The sequence below is a fragment of the Drosophila navojoa genome, chromosome 3, assembly GCF_054131105.1.
Source record: "Drosophila navojoa isolate 15081-1374.11 chromosome 3, UAZ_NAV_1.0, whole genome shotgun sequence".
Classification (NCBI taxonomy): domain Eukaryota; kingdom Metazoa; phylum Arthropoda; class Insecta; order Diptera; family Drosophilidae; genus Drosophila; species Drosophila navojoa.
This window is the reverse complement of record NC_142891.1, coordinates 25,461,978-25,484,921: the sequence shown is the minus strand read 5'-3', so window position 1 is coordinate 25,484,921 and position 22,944 is coordinate 25,461,978. Positions and strand designations below refer to the sequence as shown.

At 34.9% G+C, this 22,944-nt stretch overlaps 2 protein-coding genes across 2 annotated transcripts in view; both read right to left on the bottom strand.

The window, feature by feature from the left end:
* Positions 1 to 22,170, bottom strand: part of kuz (zinc-dependent metalloprotease kuz) — a 274,041-nt gene extending 251,871 nt beyond the window's left edge. The window contains exon 1 of the transcript XR_016196388.1: positions 22,130 to 22,170. The gene's annotated coding sequence lies outside the window, so the exon portion shown is untranslated. The remainder of the gene's footprint in view (positions 1 to 22,129) is intronic.
* On the bottom strand, positions 1,065 to 2,238 carry LOC115563529 (uncharacterized). Its single transcript, XM_030386644.2, has one exon. It carries the CDS (start codon positions 2,161 to 2,163, stop codon positions 1,360 to 1,362), a length of 804 nt encoding a protein of 267 aa, XP_030242504.2. The 5' UTR covers positions 2,164 to 2,238; the 3' UTR covers positions 1,065 to 1,359.
* Positions 22,171 to 22,944: the final 774 nt, after the last annotated feature.

The following is a 22,944-nucleotide window of genomic DNA, read 5'->3' as shown; positions in this document are numbered from 1 at the left end:
TTCTCGTTGTTTTTGTTTATAGTTGTTTTGCGATTGTTTTCATTCGTATTTTTTTCCCATCTAACGATGATTGACGATGATTGAAAGTTACAGTGGCAACAAAAACCACAATGGCAATAAAAACAACGCCAACTGCAGCTGGCTTTCATTTAGCTACCTAAATGTTGGCAAACCCAATGACAGACAGTCTGTCCAACTAAATTATTATCTAGAGAAAAAGGATTCGTGCCTCTAAAATTGGATTAAAATATATATATATATATATATATATATATATATATATATATATATATATATATATATATATATAATCTAGAAAATAATCAGTGCTAAATATATGAAAAGGGAAACGAAACTATCAAAAGAGAGGTGTAGACAACAAGAGATAAAAATGACAGAAAAGTACGGAAGAGGCTACCACAGTAGGAAACAGTAAATTGATAACTGTTTCCGTTTTAATTTTAGCAATGAAGAAGATATCGGTTATTAATATTTCATCTTAAACGTCTTGACTGCAAAGGCATATGATATTAAACTTAAAAACTTTCTATTGAATTTCATGCCCGTTTTATATAATATTCATTTTCGTTCCATTTTGGATAGCGGCTTCTAACTTTACCAGATTCTGTTAACTGCATATGGTTGGTTACTTCATTGCTTGAAAGAAAGAAATGGAAAATGGGACGAATAATCAAACAAATTATTAGTAATCGAGATCGTATTTATATGCTCTTCGACGAGCTATATCTTAGGTCTACTACGGTTGTAAAGTATATTAAGCAATTAGTAGACTTGTCCATTGGAGTGAACAACAATTGAGCTGACACGTTACACAACTCCATAGAAACTGTCATCCAACAATGACCACAATCGGTAAGGATACATAGGCCTCTACGTGCCGTCGCCAAGACAGTTTCTTCCTGTGCACCGTATCTATAAATAATTGGCATTCAACAGTTAAATAGCTCAGTGATTAGCTCACATTTGGGTTGGAGCTCTCATTCAACAGTTGAAGACCAGCCTAGCCATTTAGGGTCTATGACGTGCAGACAAAAGTCGAAGAATTTCACAGTCAGCAAACGCAAATTCTCTTTATTTTCCGCTTCTCCGTTCGTTCGTGCAACAAAATTTATTGTTACAGATAGCCGAAAAAAAGAAAGAGAAACGTGGTGGCTGTTGGGGGCGAGAGCGAGGAAAAGTAAATTTCCTTTGCGTGTGGCACAGAAATCGTGTCGAGATATGCAGCAATCGCAATGTAAATTCCAAATAGATGGAAAGCAATGTGGGCAAGCGAATGCGGACGCATGATTTGTTTAGTGGGCTAGACACGCAGCCATGGTCAGTGTTGGCTCTCAATCGCTATTCATCTTCATCTTCATCTCCAGCTTCACTCCTCTCCCCATATTCATCGTCGTACTCAATCCCATCTTCATCGGTGTACTCATTGTCGAACTCATCCTCCTCCATATCCCAAATGCCATCCACGTCATCAAGCTCATCCTCATCCTCAATTCCATCCCCAATCTCATCGGCACCACCATTCCCATACTCGACCCCATCTCCGTCGCCATCTTCCTCACCCTCAGAACTGGTAGTCTCGCCATATCTTGAAAATAGGGCCCGCCTACAGACTCTCAGAGTGCGACGTCTCTCGCAGCTGTTCATTCGGCCAATGCAGCCAAGGATGCGTATCACATGCTGCCCGTCGCGCTTTATCTTGTGCACATAGCACTTTAGATAGTAGGGTACATCGGTAGCTCTGATTACAAACCACACAATTGCACCGCTCACGGTCACGGTGGTCAACCCGTGCAGGCAGTACTGGTGCAGTCCGTGCCGGCAGTCGTCTATTCGAAGCGCATGAATTAACTGCTCCGTCAGCCAATAGATAATTTGCTCGAGACCGCACCAAATGCGCAGCATCGCTATCTCTGCCAGAAATAGGCCAGCCACAATCTCGACTAACAGCTGACATTGCCAGGCCATGTGCATGAAGCGGCGCGGATATATGCTCAGGTCCCACAGGAAACAGAGCGTGGCCAGCAGAAAGAGCCAGCTGCCCAGGCAAGGAGCCGGTGAGCACTGATCCTCCGGCTGTGACATAAAGTACGAGTAGCCCAGCAGCTGCAGAAGCCCAACAATGAAGACGGACAGCGCCTCCATTTGATATGTTTATTTCTTTCTTACAATCTTTAGTCTAAGTTCTTTACTTTTGTATTACGAATTGAAATGATATATGAAATATGACAGATAAGTAAAATATCATCGATATGGATGTTTGAACAAATACATTCGAATCTGTATCTGTATCTGTATCTGTATCTGTATCTGTATCTGTATCTGTATCTGTATCTGTATCTGTATCTGTATCTGTATCTGTATCTGTATCTGTATCTGTATCTGTATCTGTATCTGTATCTGTATCTGTATCTGTATCTGTATCTGTATCTGTATCTGTATCTGTATCTGTATCTGTATCTGTATCTGTATCTGTATCTGTATCTGTATCTGTATCTGTATCTGTATCTGTATCTGTATCTGTATCTGTATCTGTATCTGTATCTGTATCTGTATCTGTATCTGTATCTGTATCTGTATCTGTATCTGTATCTGTATCTGTATCTGTATCTGTATCTGTATCTGTATCTGTATCTGTATCTGTATCTGTATCTGTATCTGTATCTGTATCTGTATCTGTATCTGTATCTGTATCTGTATCTGTATCTGTATCTGTATCTGTATCTGTATCTGTATCTGTATCTGTATCTGTATCTGTATCTGTATCTGTATCTGTATCTGTATCTGTATCTGTATCTGTATCTGTATCTGTATCTGTATCTGTATCTGTATCTGTATCTGTATCTGTATCTGTATCTGTATCTGTATCTGTATCTGTATCTGTATCTGTATCTGTATCTGTATCTGTATCTGTATCTGTATCTGTATCTGTATCTGTATCTGTATCTGTATCTGTATCTGTATCTGTATCTGTATCTGTATCTGTATCTGTATCTGTATCTGTATCTGTATCTGTATCTGTATCTGTATCTGTATCTGTATCTGTATCTGTATCTGTATCTGTATCTGTATCTGTATCTGTATCTGTATCTGTATCTGTATCTGTATCTGTATCTGTATCTGTATCTGTATCTGTATCTGTATCTGTATCTGTATCTGTATCTGTATCTGTATCTGTATCTGTATCTGTATCTGTATCTGTATCTGTATCTGTATCTGTATCTGTATCTGTATCTGTATCTGTATCTGTATCTGTATCTGTATCTGTATCTGTATCTGTATCTGTATCTGTATCTGTATCTGTATCTGTATCTGTATCTGTATCTGTATCTGTATCTGTATCTGTATCTGTATCTGTATCTGTATCTGTATCTGTATCTGTATCTGTATCTGTATCTGTATCTGTATCTGTATCTGTATCTGTATCTGTATCTGTATCTGTATCTGTATCTGTATCTGTATCTGTATCTGTATCTGTATCTGTATCTGTATCTGTATCTGTATCTGTATCTGTATCTGTATCTGTATCTGTATCTGTATCTGTATCTGTATCTGTATCTGTATCTGTATCTGTATCTGTATCTGTATCTGTATCTGTATCTGTATCTGTATCTGTATCTGTATCTGTATCTGTATCTGTATCTGTATCTGTATCTGTATCTGTATCTGTATCTGTATCTGTATCTGTATCTGTATCTGTATCTGTATCTGTATCTGTATCTGTATCTGTATCTGTATCTGTATCTGTATCTGTATCTGTATCTGTATCTGTATCTGTATCTGTATCTGTATCTGTATCTGTATCTGTATCTGTATCTGTATCTGTATCTGTATCTGTATCTGTATCTGTATCTGTATCTGTATCTGTATCTGTATCTGTATCTGTATCTGTATCTGTATCTGTATCTGTATCTGTATCTGTATCTGTATCTGTATCTGTATCTGTATCTGTATCTGTATCTGTATCTGTATCTGTATCTGTATCTGTATCTGTATCTGTATCTGTATCTGTATCTGTATCTGTATCTGTATCTGTATCTGTATCTGTATCTGTATCTGTATCTGTATCTGTATCTGTATCTGTATCTGTATCTGTATCTGTATCTGTATCTGTATCTGTATCTGTATCTGTATCTGTATCTGTATCTGTATCTGTATCTGTATCTGTATCTGTATCTGTATCTGTATCTGTATCTGTATCTGTATCTGTATCTGTATCTGTATCTGTATCTGTATCTGTATCTGTATCTGTATCTGTATCTGTATCTGTATCTGTATCTGTATCTGTATCTGTATCTGTTATCTGTATCTGTATCTGTATCTGTATCTGTATCTGTATCTGTATCTTGTATCTGTATCTGTTATCTGTATCTTGTATCTGTATCTTGTAATCGTTATCTGTATCTGTATCTTGTATCTGTATCTGTAATCCCTGGGGTATCTGTATCTGTATCTGTATCTGTAATCTGTATACTGTATCTGTAATCTTGGATCTGTATCTGTATCGGTAATCTGTATCGGTATCTGTATCTGTATCGGTAGCTGGATCTGTATCTGTATCTGGTAGCTGTACCGTATGCTGTATCTGTATCTGTAATCTGTAGCTGTATCTGTATCTGTATCTGTATCTGTAATCTGTATCTGTATCTGTATCTGTATTGTATCTGTATCTGTATCTGTAATCTGTTAGCCTGGTATCTAGTTATCTGTATCTGTGATCTGTATCTGTATCGGTATCTGTATCGTTATCTGGTATCTGGAATCTGTATCTGTATCTGTATCTGTATGCTTATCTGTATCTGTATCTGTATCTGTATCTGTATCTGTATCTGTATCTGTAGCTGTTCTGTAATCTGTAATCTGTATCTGGTATCTGTATCTGTATCTGTATCTGTATCTGTATTGTATCTGTATCTGTATCTGTATCTGTATCTGTATCTGTATCTGTATCTGTATCTGTATCTGTATCTGTATCTGTATCTGTATCTGTATCTGTATCTGTATCTGTATCTGTATCGTATCTGTATCTGTATCTGTATCTGTATCTGTATCTGTATCTGTATCTGTATCTGTATCTGTATCTGTATCTGTATCTGTATCTGTATCTGTATCTGTATCTGTATCTGTATCTGTATCTGTATCTGTAACTGTAACTGTAACTTTACTAATGGCCTCCATCTAAATATACTTATTCGTGGACTTGAGTGTCCACCTGCAAAGTGCCAACAAATTAACATAGCATTAACCGCTGTTAATCAATTGGATGCAGGAGGCAAGACAATTACGAACTGCCAACAATTTGTCGGCCATGTTATCTGCTATCTTGTTACCTGACTCAAACTGTTGGCTTCAATTTAAGACCAAGCTAACAGACAGCTAATAGGTCTACTTCTCCGAGTTCGCACTCCCAGTCACACACCCAACCACCCTCACGCGCACACACACATACACAGACACGTTCATAGATTGTGTAAGTGGCATTTGAACAGGGTTCATTGTTGTTGCCGCATGACATTGGGTTCAGGCTCTGCCCCGGTCTAGGCTGCCTGTCTATTTAAAAATTGACTTGTTGTTATTTACATGCCGCATTGTTTATCAAAGGTCCCCCTTTAAAACGCTGCTACTCACTGTCTATCGAATGTTATCATTGTCAGCGGCGATAATTGTGGGAAAGGAGGAACCCCGTCTCCTGCCTGCTGCCAATGAGAATTCAATTTGTAAGTGTCAATGACAGTTTAGTAGATGTCACCTATCTGCTACTTTTTCTTTTTTATTCGTTTTTCTGTTTCTTCATCTTCTTTTTTTCGAGTTTCTCACATTTTTATTGGCATTTTGTCCAGTGAACCGAAAATCCCTAGTTGATTTGGGAGAGCAACAAGTTTAGCTAAGGCTGATGACCAGGACAATCGATAAGGGGTGGGGGAGAGAGGGACAGATTCGAATCGGGATGCGATAAGCTAACACCGCGTGACTTTTTGTGCTACTGCGAATGCGACGTGCAGCACAACGGGACATTTAACTGGGAATGTTAACGTATTTATTACCATAATTGCTACAGTTGAAGATACATATATAGTCTGCAGTCTGTAGGTATGTGTGGGGCGGCTTAGCTGTGCAGTTCGCTTGGGTTTGTATGTAATTGAAATCAGTCGCTTAGAAAAATCAATCAAAATTTGCCAGAAGCATTGCCATGGAAATAAATAACAAATAGCTGAGTAAACACCATGTACAACTGAAACAGTTATAAATAATGGAAGAAAAATGGAAAAGATGGGCTTCAAAGTGCATCGTTTTCATTATGAATAGGCTATGATATTTTTCGGATGTTCTAGTTTTCAGCAATCAAAGGTAAAATTTAAAAGTGAATAAATATAAATATCACTAAATTGGTTATCAAGATTTGGTGCCTGTAATCTTAAGCAATCAAACTGTCAAAAGGTAATTTAATGTAGGAAATAAACTTAAGGCAATAATCTATGAAACTTCATGCATGCCTCCCATAAAATAGTCCAATACTATTAGTATTGCTTCCGTTTCTATTATGATTTCATTGCTTTTTGAAATTGTATAGCTTTATAATTATTATAATATATCTGTATTTAATAAAAATGTTTCATTCATGCATTTATTTAATCCTAATTGGTCTAGTACTTAAGCTTCAAGCATTTGATAAAATTCTTTTTTCATGAATGCTTAATATTGTTCAGCTGAAAGCAATGTGATAATGCATAATGCATAAGCTAATGAGAAAATAATGACTAATGACGCTGTCAGCCATTAACGGTGTACAAAGACTCCGCAAAAATTAAAAATGAAGAAGAGAAATGAAATGAGTCTTAATCGGGATTGTAACAGACAAGTCATGCACTTAAAATTACTTCTACACACATACAGATTTATATATGTATGTGCTTTTAAATATATATATGTACATGCTTGTGTGCATGTATGTACAAGTATCTGTATATATTCATGTAATTTCGCACGTGCAATTTTAATGAACTTTTCACACTCATTACACTCAATGGGAGCACACAGACAGCGCAGAGTTGCGAGCTCGACATTCCATTACCCACACACTTGCAGACGGCAAGCACACATACACACGCTCACATTCATACTCACACACGAACATGCACTTTCATATAGGGCATCGTTTAACTTCCGGTTTTGTCGCGTTTTTGTAACCGCACGCAACATCTGCAAAATCATGTCCGATTTCAACAGCTGCTGTTGCTTGACTTTAATATACCCTGTAAATACAAAGACCCTCTGCTTGTCATTATTAATATACAAAAACAAAATGGTCAAACTTAAAAATTACCTTCGTATACTAAGAATCAGCCTACGCTGAAGACATCTCGTACAAAAGTTGTCTGAGTTAAATACAATGTATCCTGTATTCAGTTTGAGTGATTTAATAACACTAGCTGTAAATTAATTCTAAAATTAAAACCTAAAACCTAAAATTTCCTTGCATTATATCAGATTAAATTAGGTATTATTCAAACTGTATTATTTAATTTGGCTTTAGATTAAATTGAAGAATAAATGCAGAGAGTTACAAGACTAGTAATCCAAGTTCTGAAACTAAATACCCACACTTATTTATAATTACCAATTTTCTAAAGAGATGAGATTGCGATATGAGATCTTAAGCATATGAAAAGGTTAATTGAATCACATACTCTACCATGCTTAACAGAGTGCACATGTCAAATTCATAATATAAATTTGATTTTTGTCCTCTTGTTCTAACAGTTGCACAGCTTTACAAATGTTGAACTAATTGACTGTTAAATTTAATCCGAAAAAAGTCAGTATTTATTTGGGCGTAGTTGCACGTTGCTCATATATAAATAAATGACATTTACCGGATTAAATTTAACAGTCAATTAGTTCAACATAAATAATCGTATAACTTACACTTACTTATGAAATATATGTATGTATATATATATCTCTAAAAATAAAAAGGTAATTTTCATGTATTTTTTAAAAAATGTATACACCTTTTAATTTTTTATAAATAATTAATTAATTAATTAGCATATTTTATTAATTAACAACCTGGCTACTTTACATCTTTGATTGATTGATATTTCAACAAATATGTAAAGGTTAATTTTTTTTTTTTAATTCCCTACAATTATTATTATTCTAAACTAATTGCCACACTTTAAAGTAAAATATCTCAAGTACAGGGTATATACATATACATAGATAGAATGAAAAAGGGGGGTGGTAAGACAAGCTTGTCTTGACTTGTCAAATCGTGCGCATAAAACTTTGCCCATGAAAAGTTTTGTAGCCTTCCATCCTCGCACCCGATGCGCGTGGCATTCGAGTCGGACTCAGACAGGTTGACTGATATATATCTGGGATTGGGTAACAACAATGTTGGGTGTCATCCAGTGCATGTTGAATGCACATGATGTGGCCTCATTCGCATGTTACGTGATCTGCTGAGTTTCTATCGGGACTTATCAAAATGCCTCCCAACCAGTTCCGGTTGCGCGTTTGTTCTCCACATTTTCCTGGCACTTTTTCCCCTGTTCAGCTACGACTTGTGCCGCCGCGTCTCGAGACAAATTGAATTGGTGCATTTTTTGTGCGGTGCATACAAATTGCGAGCCAACTGGCGCTGACGTTGACTTGCTGGTTGAGGTTTCGTAAGCTACTCTCACCTCGGATCTATGCACTTTATCAAGAGCTTAAGCTATAATTGAGAATATGAGTATATTTTTTATTAGTTATATAGATTGATAGAACTAAGTTGACATCTCAAGGATTTCTTTAAATCATATGAAATATATTCCATATATTGTAGGGTATTTAGTTGTCGACTCTGTGGCCAGTTTTGTGCTCGCTTCATGTCTTCTGTGCCCGTTGAAAATCACGCTAATTGTCGCACAGCAAATGTTGCATACATTTTGGTCGTCGAGCCCGTTGCACAGTGGTCCCGTCGGGCTTGATGCCCGGCTCCATTAACATAAATTTGAATAAGAAATCGTTGGATGCTACCGCTGCATTTATATAGTTGCAGAGCAGTGGTTAAATCCTAACAGCATTTAAAGCTAGCTCTTAAACAATCTCACTAAAAATGCCTCAATAAATATGTTGAAAACTTCAAAAAATTTAATAATAGCTTAAAAAGCGTATGAATATTTCTTTGCCATGTCTGAACGTTTTCTCTTTTCTGTGTCCACCTTGGTCGGCTCAAAGCCTTGTCATGTTTTTTGACATGCAAATGCAAGTTGTGGCATCTGGCGCATCCGTACTTGCAGTTGGCATCTCGTTTTTGGTCCTTTGTGTGTGTGTGTGTGTGTGTGTGTGTGTGCTGGGGTGTGTGGTACATATTATAATGGCAAGTCCCTCTACATATACAAAAGTCAACGCTTTCAGCTATTAGGAAAACAATAACAAACACTCCGCCAGCAGCGCCAACATCAACAAAGCATTCCAGTGCCACCTGCGGCCAGCAAGCGCCCATACGCTATCCTCGCTCTCACTCTATCTTTTTATCTCTATCTCTCTCACTCACTTTTGTTACCCAAACAAAGATAAAGAGCGACGGTCAGCCACAAGCCGAACAATGATGACGATGCCGATGATGATACCCAGGTCCAGGTCCTGGTCCCCCGACCTATGCATAATTTATAGGCAAATGCAGTACCGCAATATGTCGGGGGTACTCAAGAATTGCTGATGCCGATGCTCCGGCTGTTGTTATTGTTGTTGTTGCTGTTACTCTTGGTTGTGCTTGAGGGTTTCGGCTGAGGGTCGCGGCGCACATTTGCATTTAAACACATTTCCACACTCATGAGCTGCAAATTTGTGCAACACTTGCAACACCAGTCTCAAGCACCGGCGAACCACTAGCAATATGTATATAGACGAAAGATCTTAAGTGGTATTAGAAAATTAAATCTGGTTTGCTTAACTGATTAACAAGAATTAGTTTAACTAAAACTAAGCCAGTGCAATGAAAAATGTTTCAATATCTAGAATGTGTGTTGAGGACTCTTATATCATAATATGTATATGTATACGCATAAAGTGGCCATAAAATTTATCAACAAAAGTTCTTTATATGATTTATAATTTTAAGACAGATTGCAAACAAAATATATATATAAAAAAAAAGTAAAATTAAAATGTAAAAATACTTCAAGTTATTTCTGTTTCACAAATTAATAAAAAAAAAATATTTATATATATAATATTAAAATAATATAACATCTATGAATATATTAATATGAATATTGTTTAAATCATATTAAAATATAGTTGAATTATTTTTAAGTTATTTTTAAATTATAATTTGATTAATTTGATATTTATTTACACAAAAAACATATTTACATCAAAAAACGATTTTAAAAAGGATTATTTTTTTCAATTTTACTGAATATTAAATTGTATAAAAATATTATTTTTTTCTATATTCTGTTATTTGTACTCTTCTTTCTAAATTATAAGTTATATATGTAATAAAATAATATACATGTGTAAATAAAGAAAAAACTTTTGGAAATACTTCATATATAGACTGAAATGTTTTCAATATTTAATAAACATAAATATTAATTCTAAGGAAAGACCTTAATATTAAACAATAATATATTAATATAACATACGTTAAAGTATGGCATATTTTAATATTTTTGCATTAATTTATAATAATTTCAATTATATTTAAGTTCGCTCCAATTAGACATTCAAATGCAGCTAATAAGATATGCACACATTAATACGAAATGTCTCGTACTCTCTCTCTGTCTCTCTCTCTCTCTCTGTCTCTCTCTCTTTCTCTTTCTCTCTCTTCTACTTTACGGTCTTTCTCTTTGCTCTTTTGGTAGCCATGACATTTTCAGATTGCGCATTCGCCAGGTTGAACGGTGCAAATATTTCAATTAGCTGGTCTAACAAAATTTTAATAGTTGTCAGCTGCATAGACTTGATAAATGCCAAAGTGCCAGCCAGTTGCCAGTTGCTCTTAATGCCACACCCCACCACATAGCAAGCGGCTCTGGTCCCCGTTCCAGCTGCCGCCCCTTATGCCCCTTTTTGGAGAGCACTGCCTGCAGCCTTCAGCTTTCAGGCTTCTGGCTTCGGACGGTTTTTTTGTGCCAGGCTTGGCTGCGCCTGACATCCAAAACATTTAAAACACGATTTTCACATTTACCTTTCAATTTAGCATTGCATTCGCTGTTGCTGTCGTTTGTCCTTACTTTTGTTGTTATGTCTTTCCTGCTGCTGTTGTTGTTGTTGTTATTCCTGTGCCTGTGTCTGGCGAGAGGCGACATATTGACAAAAGTGCCTAGCTGCTTGAATTAAATTATACCCCACGGTCCCACGAATTCGATTAGGTTAAATCGAACTTTTTAGTTTGATTAGAGTTAATCAAACCATAAAACAAAGTCGTTGGGCCCATCGCTCAACAAGGAACAACTCACAGCAAATACATATATGTATGTATATATACATCTATAATATGGACTACTAAATATTTTATTTAAATATGCATTGAGACCTCGTTGCAGTTTACTTACGACTTACGACTTTATATATTAAACTTGATATAACAATATATGTATATAGTAAGAGTAAACTACTTGATTTATCTTTGAAGAAAGTCCAGATATAGCTTTTACCTTTACCATAAAATGTTTGCGGATATCGTAACATCCACTTACACAACATTTTTATACCCTGAACCCATTGAAAATGGGAAATCAGGGTATAATGGTTTTGTTAAAAGTATGTAACAGGCAGAAGGAGGCGTGGCAGACCCCACAAAGTATATATATTCTTGATCAGGGCGACAAGCTGAGTCGATTTGGCCCTGTCCGTCTGTCTGTCCGTCCGTCCGTCCGTATGTATGAACGCGTCGATTTCAGAAGATATAAGAGCTAGAGACTTCAACTTTTTTTTAAAATGTCCGTATATATCACGCGCAGATCGAGTTTATCACTAAAAAACGATAACTCATTCCGATACTTTTTAATCGATAAAAAACCTTATCGAAGATCACTTAAATAATTATATCTCCTACATCTTTCAAGCTAGAGTCTCCAAATTTAAAATGTATACTAAGATATATTTTAGACAATTTCGGTTTTTGTTAAAATTTACCCCCCACCCCTAAATCCACCCCCTCACCCTCATCTTTGTAAAAGTCGTATATCAAATACTAGAGACTTGTGCTTCGGTATACACATACATTTAAACATCATGATGACGTTCTGAAAGTTTTATTACGATCGTACGTCTAGAAATTAAATTATTCAACAAATAAGGTTTCATTATATTGCCAACACTGCAGCGCAGCCCAAGCCCAATCGCCAGTATATGCGTGTGTGTGTGCATGTGTTTGTATGCGTGTGTGTGTGTGTGTGTGTGTGCGTGTGTGTTTGCTAATTATTATTGAAATATCAGTTGCTTGTAGGGTTCAGGGGATCTCGTAGTCGAGCTGTCTCGACTAGAGCTTTCTTTCTTGTTTATTTATTGTTTATTTCTGTTACTGTTTTTGTTTTTTGTTTTTATTATTATTTGTTGGGTGTCGGCCACATAAATCTGATTTATAGGAGTAATAAAATGCTTCATGCTTCAACAAATTTCAACTGTTCGGCACACACACCTTCTTGTCAAACGTTTCAGCTTGAGTTCTCGCTGCTGCCAGAAAATCAAGCACTTTGAAGTTAATGTGCGAGTGCGAGCTGTAACCACGTTGAGCTGCCTGCCATCTGCAGTCATTTAAATGATGTATCAAAAGTATTTCGGAGCAGTTATTCGGTTGAGTTCATATTTTTCGTAGAACACTTTATTATCTCTGATTCAAAATTTATTTACATTTTTATTCGCTGTTCTTAGCAATTTAGAGGGGTATATTAGGATTAGACTATAAATATATTTAAATATATATCTAAATATATAATAACAAAATATTCAATTTAATATAATTGAGTGAACTTTTTCAATTATTTAAGATTTTAATAATTTTAATAATAACAATAAAAACTAAACAAACAAAAATAGTTTTGTTTATTATTTTAATACTTATTTCAGAAATTTCTCATAATCAGTACGAATATTACAAAAAAAAAAATAATAAAAAATAATAATAATAATAATAATAATAATAATTCAATTACTAAATAACTATATGTAAATAAACAATAATATTATTATTAATAATCAGTAAATTGATTACATATAATTTTTTTATTTACATTTTTTATAAGATAGTCAATTGAATATATATAAATATTTTATTTTAATATTTTAATTATTTCTTCAAATTTTTTTTATAAACGAAATATATTTACAATTTTATAATTATATTTGTACTATTTTTTTAAATATATAAATATATTGTATATCTAGGCTAGTTAAGTTGTTCTAATGAAAACATTTTTAGTTTTAATAATCAATAAATTTTCTTACCTTTACCAAATGCATTAATATTTCTTGAGCACATAATTTAATACATCGCAATTGATACTCGATATGTATTGAGGCTATTTAAATACATATTCAAATTATTCTAATTACCTGTAATATGAGTATTAGTTCATCATAATATTAGCTTTTGCCTAAAGGAAATTTAGTTTCACAACTTTTTGGCACCACTAAACGGCTATTAAATATTAAGTCATGCACCTTGGCTAAGTTGCTCACCTTTCAGCGGCAGCTAAATGGGCGTGGCGTTTTAAGTATCCGAGTCCTGTTCACGTTTCGTTCATTGTTATCAACTGAATGGGCTGGCTCATAGCTGCAGGCCAAGCTTTTGTGGAAAGAGAGTGTGGGTGTGTGGGACTTCGCGTGTGTTTGTGTGTGTGCGTGTGCTCAAACAGTTTAATACCTTGGATAACAAGGCGCATCATGTTACATTTACGCACAGATACAAATACATCGGTATATAAATATACATACATATACATATATGTATATGGAAGACATGTGTGGCACGCGGCCAGGTGCTTAGCCTCCGGCTTGCATTGCATTGCCTGTCGTTGCTCTGTGCACGTGTGTGTGTGTGTGTGTGTGGGAGAAAAGCATGCTCGGTCACAACTACACGTAAGCTCTAAACTGTTGGTACTAATGCAATTTCTGTCATTTTTAATGGTTTTATAAGTTGCACTAAAGTCGCCTGACTATGGGGTCGTATACGCAAGCTTTGGCCACTTGCTCTGTGGCAGACACTTGATTATTTGTTTGGACTTTGGACCTGGCAAGCGAGTCGAGTCTGTCTCCAGCTGCGTCTGTTCTTTGAGCACTGGCCAGCTCTGAATTTTGTTTGCTTTCATTATGATGAGGTTTGCTCGTGCATGTGTCCTCTGCATGCTCTGTACGCTAGATGTCCTCCTGCATGCTCTGCATGTCCGGCATCTCCATCTACCGCCTACCGCTGCCGCCTCCGGGCGCTGTGGTCATCCAGTGTGGCAACTGATGGCAATTACTGCTTCGTTTGTGCCAGAGCTAAATGTGTTTAGTTTTGATTAGTTAAGTAATTGCCGGATCTCAATTCAGGCGAGTGGCACTATGGCACTATGGACTGGCAGGCTTCTGCAGCTCCTTCAGTATTGCCTGCAGCATACTCAATTGCAATTCATACGCGAAATTATAGTTGTTGATCTAAGTGGATTACGTTCAAATCACTAATATGGACATTTCATGAGTATGATTGGTTGAGCATTTAATGGAGAATATTTTCAATGCTTTCAAGCGAAATATCAATGGTTTGCTTACGGCCAATTAGTCAGCTATGTTCATGGCAGAAGAACGTTTGATTTATTAAACAAATATGCTAATTATTATTATTTAACTTGCAGAGCACCCTCCAACTGAACAAGAATAATATTGTTATTATAAAAAAATATATTGTCATTATAAAAGAGTAAAGAAATTAGTAAATTGTAAGTATAAAAAACATATAAAATATATATAGATATACAATAATCAGATTAAAATTTTATTACTTGATGAAAGAGTTAAACATTTATTTATTTATATATGTTTTTTTTTTTTTTTCTTTATTAAGTTAAATTTGTATTTATATTAAAGTAAATATCAAACATATTATATTATTAAACATTTAATAAATTTATTTTAAAACAGCAAATAATGATAACAAAGGAGCTAGTTAATATTTAATAGTATTTTTAGACAAAATCATTAGAATAGAAACTAAAAAGAAAAATTTCGTTTCTAAACTTTTTACATTACATAACAAATATTTAAAATTCATATATGTACATGTAATATTTTATTTACTTATTATTATGTAAAAAACGTTTATGTATTTATGTAAACAAAAATTATTTATTAAAAAAAATATTTAAAAAATAAGTAAAATTAAAAAAGTTCTCATTATATATATCATAAACACACAAAAGCCCTACAAAATTGTTTACTTATTTTTAGGCCTTTTTTTAAATGGGTCAAATTTATAATTTTGTTATTTATATTACATATAATACTTATACACATTACGGAATTTTAAATTTTTTCCTTTTATTTATTTATTTATCAAATTATTAATCTGACAGTTTAATAAAATCATGACTTATTCTCAAATATTCTAATTTAATCTCTTCTTGTATTTTCTGCATAACCAGCCATTTTTTTCTCTCAGTGCAGTTTCACTCCTTCAAATGCGAAAGATGCTCTGGACCATTCTGCGCATTCTCACCACAGAGAGAGAAGTCCGCACTAAAAATGAATTTCATTTCGTCAAAAGCTCGGCGCCTGGCATAGAATCTATGGAGCCGGACCGGGCGCAACATCTAAAGAAGCATTCGAATTGGAACCTACATCAACAGCAAAGCGCTTGAAATTGAATTCGGCGCGCGCCTTTAACAATTCCAACTTATTAAAGGCAAATGCGAAAAGTTTAATTGGAACTGCGATTGTGGCGCTGCCTCTTGTCACTGGGGAGTCGCGCAAAATAGATGCGGCCTAGGCAGTACCCACTATAAAGTCACGCCTAGCCGCCTACCCGCCCCCATGCCTTCGAGCCACTCCTCTCAGTTGACTGCAGGCCTGGCGCTAACTGTGCGCAATTGAAGGCAATTGAGCAATTTTGTATGCTCCGAGCATCAGGCGGGGCATTTGCATAAATACATTTATTTAATATTTAAATTAGTTCTCTCGCATTTCTTGCAGCCATGCATTGGTGTCGATATATTTGTGTATATATTTGTATACTTTTACAATTTTTACTGATAATCCCCATTGATGGCCAAGTAATTGTCCATGACGTAAAGCACAAATGCAGCTAATCTCTGTAAACTTACCAATTTGCTCTCGACTCCAAGACAATGAAATCTCTGTCTGGCTGCTAAGCAGGCCGAATGCGTACAACCAACGCAAATTGACAAGTTTTCTGGCTCATTAATCTGACGGGCTCAGACGAGATTTGGCTACAGCAGAACCTTTTTGTTTTTAGCGTCGGTAAGTTTTTATTTATTTGTTTTTATGTATTTTTTGTTTTATTTGTTTGTGTATTATTTTTAGAAGACTGTTTGCTTTTGCTAAAATTCAATTTTTACGAAACCAAAAAAATATTTAAAATTGACATGGCAAGTAGAAATTTGTGACTATATAAAAAAAAAGTACAAATAAATTATTTCATATAATTTTATATTAAATTTTAAAATAAACATTTTCTTTTACTATCTTTCATGACTAAATTACGAAATTCCAAATATATTCATTTAATTTCTAAATATTACGTATACGCAAAGTATATTAAAAATAACTTTATTATTATTCTAAGTAATTTCATTGTGTTGCATATTATAATGTAAAGTAAACTTTACGTTGGCCGCTTGTCAACTAGAACTGAAAACTCTTCAAAATATTGCATATACGTCCTGTATATATTACAAAGAACTTTATTGTAAATATTTCAAGTAATTTAATTATAATGTAAAGTAAACTCAGCTAGAGCAGAATTTAAAAATTCCTCGAGAATATTACGTACTCTCTCCCAAACAAAAAATGGCGTATATGCCAGATATTGCGTATACGCCGTGTATACGCCGCGCCGGACTGTTGCTGGCAGGTGCAAATGTATGAACAGTTAACAGTTTACTTTCCTGCCTTCTGCTTGCCTTCCGCAGCCACCCCACCTCCTGGTGGCGCCGTCGCCGTCGCTGACCCAGCTGGCAGTTGTACTATATGGCAGGAAGCGCGGCCAACTTCTGCGACAGTTTTTCTTTAGTTGTTTTTCGCTCAGTCTTTCGCTTACGTAAATACCCCAAAGCTCTGCGCATATTTCCATATTAAGTATTTTTATAGCTAATGGCGCTTTTTACTTAATGTCAACACACAAGCCACGCCCCATGCTCATACATATATACATATACATAAAATGCAAAAAAATTGAATATTTTTATGTTGTTTTTATAACAATTTTATATTTCGATGTTGCTGCTGTTGCTCTTTGTTGCTTTTTGTTTTCACCGTTTTTGCCTTTTGCCGTTGACGATTTCAGCGCCAAGAGGCAGAGACTTCCTGTGACTCCTGTGCCACCTGTTATCTATTGATTTTTATGCCTGCGTATTGCCTGGATACACGCGGTAATAAGAAATATCTATCTAAGGGAATAGCTGCGCTAATAGATACCCTGTGAAAGTAATTATTGGTTTTTTATTTTTTTTTTTTATACTTGTTTATTATTTGCAATAAAAATAAATGCAAAAATAGTTCTGTTCTACTTTATTGGAATTTCTATTTGACGGTTGAAAATATAACAAATCAAATTTTTTTTTTCAAAACTTTTGTTCATAATTTTGATTATATGTAAAGTTATAATTAAAAATCAAAATAATTAAAATAATTTGTATATTCATGCGGACTATGAAAAGGCAAGTATTTTATAAATTTAATTTAATTTCTATAATACAAAATATATTCAAATACATATTTATAATACAAAGTTCGTTATTTTTTATAGAGAATATACGATATATGCACTTATTAATTTTCAATTACCTTTAAAAAAATAAAATAAATTTATTTAAGCAAATTTGTGACCAACATTTCTAAAAAAAAAAAAAAAAAAATATATATTTTATTTAGCGGAAGTAAAGTTAATTGTTGAAAGGAAAATATATTTTTTTTCTAATATTTATTTCTTCCATAACTAACCTTTATTTTCAGTTTAAAAAAATTTCATAATATTTTTTTTGATAATTTTCTTGTAAAACAATTTATTTAAATTGTATTTTCACTTTGAATATAGCTATAACAAATCTAGAAGCAAAGCAAGTAAGAGGTAAGAATGCTTGAGATGCAAACACTGCGTTTGCTAGAAAGTTGGCATCAGATAACTGTAGAATACTCTTTAATATATATTCATATATACACATGACTATATGTATATTAGTGTATATACACTCTAATATATACACAAATACATACATAAATATAAAATAAATAAGCAACTTCACCCCAAATTCTTTTCTAAGCAAAGTTGACAGTTGAGCAAATTTTAGATAGCCAGCAATGGCATAAAATACACTCGCCCACATTCACCCACTCACTCCCACTCACGCCCACTCTTGCTGTCTCCCCCGCCCTCCTTGGGAATTGTGAATGCGTTGGCTCGTAGGGGTTAAAGTGCCAGAACAGCAGGGACTGTCGGACGAGAATGGTTATTGTTATGTTGTTTAGCATCCACACAGGATGCACAGGATGTTCGTGCAGCTGTCTTTGAGTGCCAACCAATTTGGGGCTTGTGACATAGACAAAGTGTTGGCCATTCCCGCCCATCCTTGGCTACGTTCTTTTGCCAACTTTATAATTTGGGTTTTGATTTCGCATTTCAATTCTCCCAAGTGGCCATTAGATAGTTGCTACTAATTCAACTTGTATTCTTTTCAGTTTCTTTAAACTCTATTTTGTTACTAATTTGAGTTAAATGCGTTTATTTGATATACCCGCAGTTGACTTTCTCTCTCCCTCTCTCACTCTGTCCCTTTCTCGTTCTCTCTGTTTCAGTTAATTGCAACATAACGAGCTCTTTGTTTGCCAGCCAGCATTGTCGCTTTAGTGTATTGCACTTTCGTGTATTTTGCATATTTTTGCAATCTGCACCCCAGCTAAAAAGGTAAACTATTTTTTGTTGCTTCCACTAAGGCAATGGCCAAAATCATTAAATAGTTAAAATTTAAATTATGTAATGGAATAAGTGGTTCTACAATTTCCTAATTGTCTCGTGCATTATATACCCCACAATGGCATTTGAGATCGAGTGTTTCAGTGTTGTTTCCTGTAACAGATAACTGACTCTCTCTCTCTCTCTGTGTTTTCCTCTTTCTATCTCTCTCTAATTTCTATGCTAGGTATCGCAGCAGTCGAGCAGAGTCAAGCGACGCCTTCCAGCTTGTTTATAGCTGCTGGCTTTTAATTGAATTCAATTATTCAGTAGTTGCCTCTAGTGCAACTGCTTCTTCCGCTCTTTTTTTGCAGTGTAGTGCTTAATCCAGTGCAGCAATATGTGAAGAGTGAACAGGTAAATGGATTTAACGCGCAGCCAAATGGTTTTTGTGACTTGTTTTAGAAAACGCTTTTTTTTTATTTTAATTAGTTGGTGTGTTGCGATAATCTTTGTTTTTGCACGATTTAATTGAATGCCAAACAATTAAAATTAATCAACAAGCGGAAAGTGTCAGGCATTGAAAGCGACGACAAAAAAAAAGCTTCAAATGAGCCGTAAAAAGCGAAACAGCCACACAATCGCGATTGACCCGACTTTGTCGCTGAATGAGCATAAGAGGGGAAGAAAGAGAGTGTGTGTGTGTATGTGTGTGTGCCTCTGTGGGTGAGTGCGAGTATCGTCAACTGTCATTGTCAGGCAATGATGTGCGTGCGTGAGTGTGTGTGCGATGTAATTATCACAGACGCCAACAGGCGGCGCTTTAAAGCTGCTTAGCCACGCAGACGGCGGCCGCAGGAGGCGGCAAGGGGCGGCTGCGTCGTGCCTATCTATCGTTTAATATACTTTAAATGCTATATTGACTCTACTGACTGTGTGCGATGCAGCATGCGTGCGCATGTATATACCTATACTATGTATGCTTTTTGTTAAAATAACTCAGGATGTTTTAATTGAGAGTGAGCGACTAATAGATATCCTTAGTGATTTTGTTACTCTGGAAGATTTTTTCTTCCATTGATGAGGGGATTGTGGAAATGTAATTCCATATATTTGCGTGCTCTATATTAGGTAGGTAGTGGCGGCTTCTGTATGGCATGGGCAATAAATAATAATAATAAAAAATTAAAAAATAATTCTCCATTTATTTCTCAATGATAACATCTTCTGCAAAAGGTTAATTTAAAGAGGAAAAACATAGTTGCTGCTTTCAGCTGTGGTGAACGTACAATGACCGAGCGCAAAAGGAGGAACGAGAGCAAAGAGCACATAATAAAATCGCTCTTAAGAGGTATTTCATGATATTATACAAATGATTTATTCAGCTTATTCGAATTGCTTTATTCTCAAAAGTCCCAAAAGCTTATCGATATGCCAAACTTCGTCAAATGACTAAAGATCCTTATCAGTATAATGAAAATTAAATAAATTAGATCTTGTAACGCTTGTCATACAATATGATTTTGAAATAAGTGTTAATTAAGTACAAGTCAATTGCTAGGCATTGAATATAGTTTACAAATTTTAATTAATTTCTCGCAAATAGTCGATGCTGTCCATTCACACAACTCATTTGTCAAGCAATGCCAAGAACTCAGACAGTTGAGTGATGACCATAGTTTGTTTTCCTCAAAATTTGTATGGCCTTAGCTGGACTTTGACTATTTAGTTAGGGTATTTTGAGTTCTCAGCCATCCTTTCGGTAGTTGCATATTCATATTTGTTATCGTTTGGCGTTTGTGTCATTTTGCGCCAACTGGCAACTGGAAAAGTTATCATAGAGTCGCAGCCCAAGTTTATTGTAGCATACTTTTCAGCTGTGCTGGAACACTCATGCTCACACCCATACACTTGTACTCAACCGCGCCCACACTCACGCCCACTCAAACGCAGGCCCATAGAATATGGGCTTCATGACTTTGTTTTGTTGGCTGCGCCGCTGCTGTGCGTTTTCCCAGTTGGTTCTCTGCTGCTCTGTTGTCTTAGGTGGCTCGGTTAATTTACATTTTCCTGGTAATTAAAATGTGCTCGCCCATTCGCTACCCTTCGCTCTGCCACCCCCCTGTGCCACCCACACTGGCAGTTGCCACACGCAAAACTCGTTTACATAATTATGTGTGGCAATTTGCGCGTGTGTGTAAAGATTTACACAGCCATAGCCTACACAACAATACACACGCACACACACAAATAGGCCATAAATTGTACCATTTCATTTTTTCAACAGATTTCCTAATGCTTTTTGTTGTTCGCCTTCTTCTGGCAGCAACAATTGTCAGCTAATTTGAATAACTCACAAGGATAATATGAATTTATGAATTTATGAATTTATGAATTTCAAATTATATTTCTGGAGCTTTACATTTCACTCTCTTGATGTTCGGAAAGTTTTTCAATAAATATCCCGTTTAGCCGCGGGTTTTCCAACTGTATTCAATTTTAAATGACCAACTTTCTTGTAGAAGTTCTTAAACTTGAACTGCAAGTGCCAATAAATAATAGGCGAGAAGCTGAAAATCTTAAGTTATTTCGCAATATATTAAAAATGTGTGAGATAAGATTAATTATATTCATTATAGAAAATTATATTATTCAAGGTAAAATAAACAAATAAAAAAACAAGTAAAGGATTGTATATTAAAAATTCAATGTTCATAAAATCATTCGTAAATATTACAATTTAAAATAATATAATTGAAAGAGTACAATTAAAAAAACGCATATTCAAAATATATATTTATTCTTATAAATACCAAACAAAATATTATATTTTGATTAATTATATTATATTTTAATTAATATATCTGTAAATAACAAGAAATATATTCACTTAAATTAAAAAATGTTTAAAATACATATTCTCATTAATTGTAGTATTTTTTATATAAAATAAAATACAATTTTAGGACTTAGATCAAGTTTGCCAAACAATTTAAATAATACTTATTATTATTATTTTTTTTTTTTTTACTACTTTTCTTTTTGCCATCTTACAAATTTTCCCTACTCCCATTTGAGTGCAGTAATTATTATTTATTTTTTCATTTGCTGTCAAATGGTTATTGATTTAACGCTTGAGAGTGTGCCATATATCATTAAACGTAAATGAATATTTATGATTCATAAAATAGTAATTAATATGTTAATTCTCGCTGTAATTAAAGTCCTATTGTGTTTTTGCTCGACTTCAGCTATACGACGAAAAAAATCATATACATAATGTATGAATATGCATGAATATGTGTTAATACTTCAAGATAGTCGACGATTTAATATCAGAAAAAAGAAAATCCATATATATATATATATATGTTTACATACACATACATTTTTACGGAAATTACTCTGGAAGCAACACTCTTTCGTCTTGAGCTTGAAAATGCACAATACTTATCTAGATCAATATGTAAGCTACGTCTATGAATTTATATGAAATCAGCATCTTTCGTGCTCATAAATAAATTGTTTGCGCCACGCAACGGAAGCCAGAGCCCCGGAACATACAAAGTCAATGGGACAAACCTCCAAAGCCAACAAATAACCCAAAGAGATGGTCGGAATTGTAGCTTATGCTTAGACCGAACCGGAACCTGAACTGAACACGAAATTCGTTTTGTGGGTGGACATTAGATACGCTTAGCAGCTGCGTTTCAAGCAAGACGGGCGGGCGTCGGCCCCATTGCTCCCCAGCTGCCTCGCTACAGCCCAGCTCAAGGACGGCGTGTGTACGCACATATACGAACACGAAAAGGAAAACG

Coding starts and splice junctions, on each gene's coding strand:
- LOC115563529 (XM_030386644.2), bottom strand. CDS start 2,163: ATGGAGGCGCTGTCCGTCTTCATTGTTGGGCTTCTGCAGCTGCTGGGC.